The sequence below is a fragment of the Fragaria vesca genome, linkage group LG2 (genome assembly GCF_000184155.1).
Source record: "Fragaria vesca subsp. vesca linkage group LG2, FraVesHawaii_1.0, whole genome shotgun sequence".
NCBI lineage: Eukaryota > Viridiplantae > Streptophyta > Magnoliopsida > Rosales > Rosaceae > Fragaria > Fragaria vesca.
The window spans coordinates 30,779,517-30,789,652 of record NC_020492.1 but is presented as its reverse complement, the minus strand read 5'-3'; the positions used below and the strand labels follow the sequence as shown (position 1 = coordinate 30,789,652).

The 10,136-nt window shown below is 36.5% G+C and overlaps 1 protein-coding gene and 1 pseudogene across 2 annotated transcripts in view; one reads left to right on the top strand and one right to left on the bottom strand.

Annotated features, from left to right (window-relative positions):
• The window catches only part of LOC101313579, a 6,162-nt pseudogene extending 3,115 nt beyond the window's left edge, over positions 1-3,047 (top strand).
• A 2,461-nt stretch (positions 3,048-5,508) lies between these two features.
• The window catches only part of LOC101309609 (pseudouridine-5'-phosphate glycosidase-like), a 5,963-nt gene continuing 1,335 nt past the window's right edge, over positions 5,509-10,136 (bottom strand). The window contains exons 5-12 of one of the 2 annotated variants that reach the window (XM_004291704.1): positions 9,914-9,974; positions 7,657-7,763; positions 7,459-7,536; positions 7,229-7,274; positions 7,002-7,122; positions 6,815-6,900; positions 6,546-6,629; positions 5,509-5,718 (exon numbers count right to left, since the gene is read on the bottom strand). In XM_004291704.1, the coding sequence (XP_004291752.1) occupies positions 5,705-5,718; positions 6,546-6,629; positions 6,815-6,900; positions 7,002-7,122; positions 7,229-7,274; positions 7,459-7,536; positions 7,657-7,763; positions 9,914-9,974 (597 nt within the window). In that variant the 3' untranslated portion in view covers positions 5,509-5,704. Of the gene's footprint in view, positions 6,630-6,814; positions 6,901-7,001; positions 7,123-7,228; positions 7,275-7,458; positions 7,537-7,656; positions 7,764-9,913; positions 9,975-10,136 lie in introns of both variants that reach the window. The other variant, XM_004291703.1, reaches the window with a different exon arrangement.

Genomic DNA, 10,136 nt, shown 5'->3' with positions numbered 1-10,136 from the left:
GTATATATATATATATATATATATTATTTATAAATAGATATTTATGTAAAATCTTTTGTAATATTTTTTTTACTATGATTTTCTTAATGAATATTTATAGAAACTTCTTTTTTAACCGAGACTTGTATTCGTTTTTGTTAGATTGAATCAAGAAATTTATTTATATATGTATTTGATTTTATTTTCATATTTCTATATTTCGTAATTATTTTTTTAAAATTAATTATTACATAATTGTTAACGGGGATCGAAGCGGGTATGGGAATGTAATCCCAAAGGGGACGGGGACGGGTACGGGGAATCCCCATTATCTAATTACGGGGAATGGGGCGGGTACGAGGATGAGGAATAAAAAAGGGTACAGGTATAGTATTTTGATCCCCTGACCCTACCCTACCAATTGCCATCTCTAATTCGAGGCTAGGGGTAAGGCTCAATACGTTCCCTCCTTCTGTCTAGATCCATCATTCTTTTCAATCTATAAATTGCTCTCGCACCGTCAAAGTTTTTTTTATAGTAGAATTCAAGTCTCACCCGGTTTCGATTCCTGGATCAGCCCATGCTACATAGGAATCTCTCGATCAAGAAACTAAACTCACATTATAGACATTTCGACTCGACTGCCTAAAACACTCAATTACTGTCAACTTAGAAAATCATAGAATTGAATAATCAGACGACATTGGTGGTATTGAGTGAAAAACATCAAATATCAAGAGGCTATTTTAAGTTACGAACATAAGAGCAAATTCATCCGTTAGGGATTAAAATGGATGCAGGAGCGGAGCTAGAAATTTACATTGAGTGGTCGGCTGATAAACAGTAAAAAGAAAATCTAAACCTTATTGATATATTAAATCGAATATTTGCAATGTACATTAAGCTAGAGATTGATAATCACTTCCTCTCCTATTTTAGAAGACGTACAAGCAGTTTAATCAGCATCCCAACGCTACGTGTCTATTGGCAACACTTGAAAAAACTCGAATGACAAGAAAAAACTCGCATTGAATAAAATATTCTATTGTGTTGTCAAATAGACACGTGATGATGGGGTGTTAGACTCAAACGCAGTGCGCGTTAGTAGCTAGCATGTTCAAGAAAACCGAACACAAAAATGGGGAGCAAGAAGTCTCCGGCACTACCAGCAGACCACATAACATCCCTCACACTGCACAAATTGCAAGTCACAATAACAGAACTCTAGTGGCTTTGAAGACATAAACCAAAGAAGCACCTTGTATTCAGGTAAGATAATAAAGAATGAAAGAATGAGTGTACTAGGCACGTCGAAACAATGTTGCAAAGAAAAGACGAAATGGCACAAAGAAGAGGTCTGTGAAGGAGTAAAAGGGCCGAAAGAGGTGCGTGGAGACGGTGGTGTAGTCAAAAATGGATAGGATTTGAAAGTGAGGATGAAGTAAAAATTGGGGAATAGGATTGGTGTCGCATATATAGGTGATAAAAAAGGCCTATAATTGTGGATAGGATTTGAAACTTAAAAGTGAGGATGAAGCAAAATTTGGGGAGAAAGATTTGGGGATAATGGTTAAACTTTATTTCTGTTGGGCAAAACAAAAGCAGGAAAATAATAGTTAAATCACTTAAATAGATGAGGCGGATACAGATGAAAGGAAAGTATTATTAGATTAAGGATATTAAATTTGGCAAAACTTCCCGTTTTTTCTTAAAAATTATCATTTTAAGTGATTGTTATTGATATGAAAGGTAATTGATGAGACAATTTACAAATCATCTTCTATAACCTAGCTTCTATAATTTGTTTTTTATGTTTTTTCTTAAAAAATAATCATTTTTTTTATCAGGTTAAAAAATAATCATTTTAAATGATTATTTTTGATATGAAAGGTAATTGAGATTTGGTGAAGTTTTTTTTTGGCTTGGCTTTATAGATGCCCACAAACCCTAACGTGACTACCACAAATATTTCTGACGAGACGCCGGGTACTCTCTTTGAATGTAATCTAGGGCTTCTTATTCGAACCGATACGTTGCTTATTTGACTCAGTAAAATTGGAGATTTTGGTTGAAATTAGGGGTATCAGGGTATTATCATTGAGGACTGCTCAGATATCCTTTCATAACCTTGCGGCAACCAACCAGGTATCCTTTCTCATTGAAACAATGAACTCTTCTTCGTGCATGAGGTATTGCGGATGAATTCTCTTCCACCATTTCAAAACTCTTCAACTTAATAACAATAGGTAGCCATGCCAGGAGTAAATATTCTGGAAAATTAAGAATAAAATTCATGCTTAGTTTACAGTTTGACGTGAATTAAGGTAACTTGTTCATATTCTTATGTTTGATTCGTGCGGGTACCCTGCCTTAATGTAATTCATTACTTTGTCAGATGTACATTTTTATGTGGTGATTCTCTTTCAGGTCAACGTACGTACTCACATCACTATGCCAGAGAGATTGAATATAAAGCATCTGGATACCAGTACTCCTGTTTACAGCAGTGCTTCTGGTACAAATCTCATACAACTCGATGACTAATTGTCTGTTTTAAATATTTCTTCATGAACTCATTATATTGCTGCATCTTACCCCTACTGTTTGACTTGGTCGACTAATTGCAGATGTCACAAGACAAGGATCGAGTTTGATGTTCAGGCGCTGGGCTTCTAAAGTAGTCAAGGTTATACAAAGAACAACCGAGACTCTCAACCTAAGAATCTTGGAGTGAAGAAGTTCGGTGGAGAGGTAAGAGGCTGATGCATGTTTTGTTATGAGGAATAGTACAAAAAGAGTATCATCAGTTTGAGGCTTTTCTGTTTACGCTGCAGAGAGTGATACCTGGAAACATCATTGGTCGCCAGAGGGGCACCCGATTCCATCCTGGAAATTATGTTGGGATAGGGAAAGATCACACTCTTTTTGCTCTGAAAGAAGGCACCGTCAAGTTTGAATAGCACAAGCTCACCGGACGTAGGTGGGTGCACATAGAGCCCATAAAAGGTCATGAGCTTCACCCTATATATGCAAATACTACAGCAGCTGAGACGGTGGAGATCGTCTGAGTCGTGGTTTTGTTTACATCTTTTTCTTTGGTTCAATCTTATTTCCAGTTTCTGCAATAACTCCTGAATGTATATAAAACTCTAATTTTGTATCACCTAGGTTGTGGATTTGCAGCCTTGAGGGGTTGCAGTACTCTTGAAAGTATTTTAGTTGCTCAGCTTCATTTGATCAAAACTTGTTAGAAAATGACAAAATGTACAGTGGTAGGACTTGGACAAAGGGGTGATAAGGTGCACTCTCGAAAAAAGATGCAACAATAGTAAAAATCTCAACAACAAGCTATGTCTGTAATTACTACTACAAGCAAACAATTACAGCAAAACCAGAGAAACAAGCAAAATGAAGGACAAGAACAAAGAAACTGAAAATCAAAGTGAAATCACTAACACAAGAACAAAAACACAAGAAGACATTTATTCTCCAGAATGTGTATCACTAGTAACTTAATGTAGCATAACAACCAAGACTACATAACTAGCATACCATAGATCACGTTAACCAATTCCTGACTAGATCAATACCACTAGTCATATCTCAAGCAATCACCTTTTCTGAATTTGCTTACGAGAAACCAAAATTTCATTGAGTTTATTTTTCTGCATAACATGAACACTGTACCACTGAGCAAACATGTTTGCAGGAAAATTATATGCAGTCTGGCCCAAACATGTTTTTCCAAAAAGCCCAGACCCAATATGAGTTCCAGTTATAAGCAAAACCTAACCTGTCGCTTCCTGCCGCTTTCAGTATCAGAAAACCTAACCCTACATTTTCATCGATACCATGGATCCACATGATGCAACTGTAAATAGCAATGACGCTCCCGCCCTTGTTCCCAACAATGGAGAGATAGAGCTGATTGAAAACGTGGGCGAGTCTGTAATTCGGCCACCACAAAATCAATCACGCAGAGCAGTTCAAGGTTAACCCAACAAGACATACGCCGGTCCATATTGGTAATCAAGGCCATCGAGGAAGGACTGGTTAGTCTGGAGAAAAAACTCATCAATGTTCAGGAGGCCATGGAGGCCATGGTTCAGGAATTGACACCACCCCCGTCCAATTAAGTAACACTGGATGGAAACGGTGCAAAGGTACGCAGACACCATTGTTCTGCATTGTTCACTCTTTTTCTTTCCTGATATGTCCATTGTCTATGTACGAAAGCATTCCCCGTTTATATCATTGCAGTTTGTGATCAAATATAAATAATAAAAATGACAATTCTATTGATGTGAAATATACTGAAATTTGCAATTTTAAATGGCACATGTCCACAGTGTTAATAGACTTTAATTCAACAAAAAATCCACCTGAAACATCCTTTGCCTCATGTACTGTGAAATTTAGCAAAAATAGTGTAATTTCTTATGTCTTTTACAATGTTTTTTCCAGTAAACATGTGTAATGCATTTGCCAAATATCTTAAAATATTTTAAAATCTCATGCTACATCAACCTTATACATTATTTAAGTTTTGCATATCCAAGGTATCTTTTCTGTCTAACTATGCAATACATTGTAATGCCATGCCATTAGTGTGGTAACCTTTTCATCATTTACTTATTTTTCAAAAATAAGTTGTGAATGTCTTTTGTATTAGATATGTGATGTTTTGTTTTTAGAAAGCCATTTTAGCAAAAAATTAGAGCACCCAGACATTTGAAGGCTTTAACTATAATGTCTTTTGTGAAAATGTGTGTGATAATATATAGTCACAACAGGGACAACATTCATAAAGCAATGAACCCTTCAATACTATATAGACATTTGACATTGTGGCTACCATTTTTGTTTTAGGAAAAATGTCTTCTGTAGTAGACATTTGAAGGCTTGAGCAAAAACGTGTCTTATACTCTACAAAAAAAACTGTCCAAAATTGCGCCCCTTACCAACAGTAGTTTGAAATTTGTGACAAATTAAGCTCTATTGTTGATAACATTTATAATCTCTACGGATTCGTTTCTATTCTGTGCTGATATGGGAAGATCCGGGAAAGTTTCTATTGAGAAAGTTTCTGTTGGCAATCACACATTTCTCCGTATATTCATTTTGTTACACGATAGCAGCCAAAAGTTCCCTTACAAGTTGTGGTCTTTTTGATAACAGGTCGAGCACTTTTTGATAACAGGTCGAGCACTGGTGCCACATTTTGTACTTTTGTAATGGCATCCCACGCTGACTGATGTGGTTTTTTGTAATTATAACGTTTCCATTTTCAGCTTTATCTCTCCTGTAATATAATGTCGGCAATGAATACGGAGCTTGATCTTGAAAGCATTTTTTTCTTTGTATTTTATATTCAGCAATGAATATGCGTATGGTTAGCCTAAACAAGAGCATCTTCCTACAAACCGTGGCATCACGCGGGCAGTGTCTAGTCTTTTCGATAATCTATATACAGTACTCTAAAGCATTTTGAATCAATCAGAGATACTTACATAAACAGATTTCTATTGCAGAGAGAGCGACAATTTGAGAAACTTAAACCAAAAATATAGACTTCAGAAACTAGCACAATAGCTATTTCAAAGTCAAAAACATTGTACAGAATGTGATCCAGTAATAAAAGGCATACAGCATCGTGATAGCAAAAGAAAAGGAGAAACATCAACCCCCAAATATGGATGGATCGAATACTTTGGCGGCTAGTTGCTTACTCAAAACCACCTGTCAAAAGTAAAACCAGCAGTCATTTATAAGTGAATGAAAAAGGCAACTTAACTGTACAAGTAAATTCAAATAGTTCGGAAACCAGTTGCTGACTTGCTCGTTCTATCTAATTCTCATGTCTATAATCAGAATGATGACAGAGTTCTATCATCAATACCTCATTCGTAAACAACTGAATATTATTCGTTTTCTGAATTTGCAGGTTCTAAGGAGACGTTTACTATAAACTAAAAATGCACCGACAAGAAAATTGTCAAGATAATAAAGAATGGCAAAATGAAGAGTTATGTCTGTGACCCAATTTTTTATGTGGCCTTAGGAACACCAAAAGATACACAAAGGCTACTCTCAAAAGCTCCATTTTGATTTTAGTACTAGATATCTGGCTTGCTAACCAGTAGCTACTACACATCCCTAGCAGAATGAGACATACAATTATATGAATAACTTCCCCAAGCAACTGGCTGATGAATACGTAAATGGAACCCATCTATGCAGCCATATGCAATCCACATCTATTCTCATGCTTTCACTCTACTGATCATGTTATTATTATTCATATAAAAAATCATGCTTTAGGGTGACGCATAAGCATTCCAAGTTGCTTTGCCCTGTAAAGCAATTTGGAAACCAATGCATCACCAGAGCATGATTGGTCCCCTGTAAAGCCTCACTGAAAAATAAAACATAAAAAAGTCACAGAAACCACTTAACAGTAGGTAAGATCCATCCAAATAAAACGATGACAAGTCTGTGTATCAATTGGTAAATTTTTTACACAAAAGTGCATGTACAGGCAGTACCAAAACTTACGTACAACCCACCTTTTCTACAACATTCTCTGATCTGGGAAAGTGCTACAGCGATTTTAGCACCAACAAGTGCATTATTCTTCACTAGCGCAATGTCTAAATATTGGTTAAAGAGGCTAAATAAAAAAACATGAAAAATGCATTATTAATTGTATTGCAATGTGTAAGAAATCTTTTCAAGTCAGCATCCACTGTGCTAAATCTTGGTTGTCACCAGCATTGTTTTGACCGAGAACATAAATATGGCAAAATGGTTTCCGAAAGAAATATATAAAGGATACTTGAAGTCAAAGATGCTCCTCCAGTTAGTTCATTTACTCTTGCAAGCAAGAATGGAGTTGCAGCATTGCCTGTTATGTTCTTATCCCTGACAATGCGAAATTCCTTTTAGTATACTCAGAAAATGAGCGCTAAATACTATTAATAGAAACAATCAATATAGATAATGCAATGGCAGGAACAGTTCACCTAGCTTCTCTAAGGGCTGTCTGTATTGCAGACTCGATTAAACTTCCCGAAGCCGAGTGTTCTTTAGGAATTGGAACAGCAATCAACATTCCAGTTCCAAGCTGAAGTTTTAGGTTTGCATCTGTAAAATGAAAAGATTTGAAAATGGGGATTGCTCTAAACTTCTAATTTTTTCGAACTATGAAAAAAAAACAAAAATTAAAATTAGAATTCCTTCCACCACTTACCTATAAGCCGAGCACAATCATCTAGGGTATCAACACGGCAAGGCACCTAGATGTTCAAGTCCCAACGGAATACAGCACTCAGTCAAATAAAGACTTCTTTCCAAACAATATATTGATAAGGAGGACACAAGCAGAGACTGCTAGGATTCATGTTACCATTGGCATAACATGGATCAGTACATCATTTGAGAACTACCAAGTTACATTGGAATTTTATTCACCAACAATACCTTGCATCCACTTGCTTCTGTGAAAAATGCTGGAAATTCATTGGTCTTGTAAGCAGCAACACAAACTCCCTGTGTTTCCTGTTTTTTTTTTTAAAAAAAAAAAAAAAAAAAAAAAAAAAAAAAAGAAGCGACTTTAAATTGATAATTGGTTAGATAATACAATTTCAACTTTGTACATGGAGATAGTTTATTACAGACCAAATATTCAAGGGTCCTTGGAATATCCAAAATTGATTTTACACCAGCAGAGATGACAGCAACAGGTGTCCTTCCAAGCTCAGTCAGATCAGAAGATATGTCCATGGCTGCAAATGACAAAATAAATCATTTTTTTACCCAATAGCACAGTTCTTAAACCTTTTAAGCTTTGTACAGACAATTTTCTGTCCCAAGGTCAAGAGATTTCATTGACATCAATTTCTATATATGAACCGCACGGACACAAAAGAGCCGAAGTAAAAGCAACAAGTTCTTATAGAATATTAGTTCATTCAGAAAATTAGCGGCACAGCCTGCACGATTCAGTTATGGACACTGATGTACTTATATATGAGTAATGATTTTGCACAAGTAAAGTCTCAGTAGACACTTTTTTTTTTATTTGAAAAATACTTTCATTAGAAGAAACACGAAATACAATACAATACAGGGCACAAGATGTCAATACCATGAGAACTATACAGCACCAAAATACCTAAACCAAAACAAACTAAACACATAACAGATTGGTTTAAAGCAAATACTCTAAGCTCAAGAAAATACCAACGACTAAAGCAGGACAAAAAACGATCTTTATCCCACAAGTGATCCACCTCTCAACCTTACTCCCTAAAGTATCATCCTAAGTCCAGCCCACACCACTAAAACATTGGCCGCACAGGATCTCTCCTTAGCACCAGTCTCCTCTGTTTTCCTCCAAGGGTTTGTGCCTTTCTTTTATTAAGGCAGCACATGAATTGAATTTGTCACACATCGCTTGGATTTCCTTAAACAATCTTATTTCCAGGGACACAGCAATGAAAAATGGAGCAGCATGTGGATTCACCTTTCAGGACGTCTTCTACACATCTCACGGATGGGTTGTGCACCAACAAAGCTGTGGGTTCACTGAACCATGTCACAGTATTCCTGCTTAGGAGATATTTTGGTCTTCCAATTTGCATGAGAGGAATCAAAAAGAAAGAGAAAACCTTTGATGATTTGCATGAGAAACTCCCGGAGAAGTCTTCAACTTCCATAACTCCAATGCTTTGCAACAAGTCATTTTCTAAGGCAAAACCTTATCCTCCTTTTTCTTTACCAAATTTGAGATACCTAAGTCCTTTCCCTTCACCTGTGACTCTATTTTATCTTACCCAAATGGTCTCTGCCCCTTCCAACATGCCTTCCCATAATATTCTCCATCAAGATTTTATTCTTTTTGCCACAGTAATAGGATTATTGAAAAGAGAAAATAAGTAATATGATGCATAGAACTGATTAAATCATGGTTACACTTCCCCCTCTAGATCGAGATACTTTGCTCCAGTTGTTCAATTGTTTCTCCACCGTGTCCAACATCAGATCTCATAAACTCACTGGCTTCAAGAGGCAGGTCAAAATCATTTCATAGGCCAATGGACCTGTATCATACACTATGACTATCACTCACTCCTTAAATCTCTCTCTTTGGTATATATCCCTGCAATTGAACATTTACAAATATTGGACCTATATCCCGCCACAGCTCTGAAGTATCCAGCATGAAAAACAAAACTCTCAGATATGATCTCCCTTTGATAGGAAACAAACTTTATCATCTGAAAAACAGCAAGTGAGAGATCTCCGCTTCATCCCTCCCAATAACCAGTCACCTTAAAAAACGTTGCAATTTAGCTCTTCACTAAGCATGCTCAAACTGTCAACCAATACCGGAGTACATAAACCCCATATTCCCTTTGTCATCTCATTCGATTAAATTGAAATGATTGCCAGTATGAAATATCCCCTTGGCTACTTCCTCCAAACAATCCAGAGACCCTTTTATTCAAAACAAAAACTCAAGAAATTCAAATCTAAATGGTCATAGGCCTTGTCATAACTTCAAAAGAAAATTCTTCTACATAGGCTTTCCTCCACAACCTCAGTATGTAATTCATGCAACAACTAAGATCTGCCTCCCTTTTACAAATACCCTTGAGTTTGTAGCATAAGTTCAGCATTTCCCTAATGTAAACTTATTAATGAAGATGAAAACTCGGCAACTTATTTTGTCATCCATTTCCTATTATCCCAGAATTCAAGGTAACCAAACATGAAGTATGGTAACCTTCCAAAGAGAATGACGACAAATTATTGACAATAGCTCTTTTGCAGACAACTGAGGCATAGGTAGTTGCATATCATAAAAGAAGGCTTCCAACATGACATCCATTTAATAATATATAACATCAATATGTACATAGAACTGACTTACTATTCTCGCCATGTTGATGTACTCCTCCAATTCCCCCAGTCACAAACAATGGGATGCCGACCTGCAATGTTATGCACTTTAGGAAACTACAAAAAATAGTAGAAAGATAACTTGACAACTTCACGTCCTCATCGTTTAACAGAAAACACATATTCTTTCGTTCTACTGATGCAATGTGTGTGTGTGTGTGTGTGTGGTGGGGGTGGGGGGGGTGGGGGGGGGG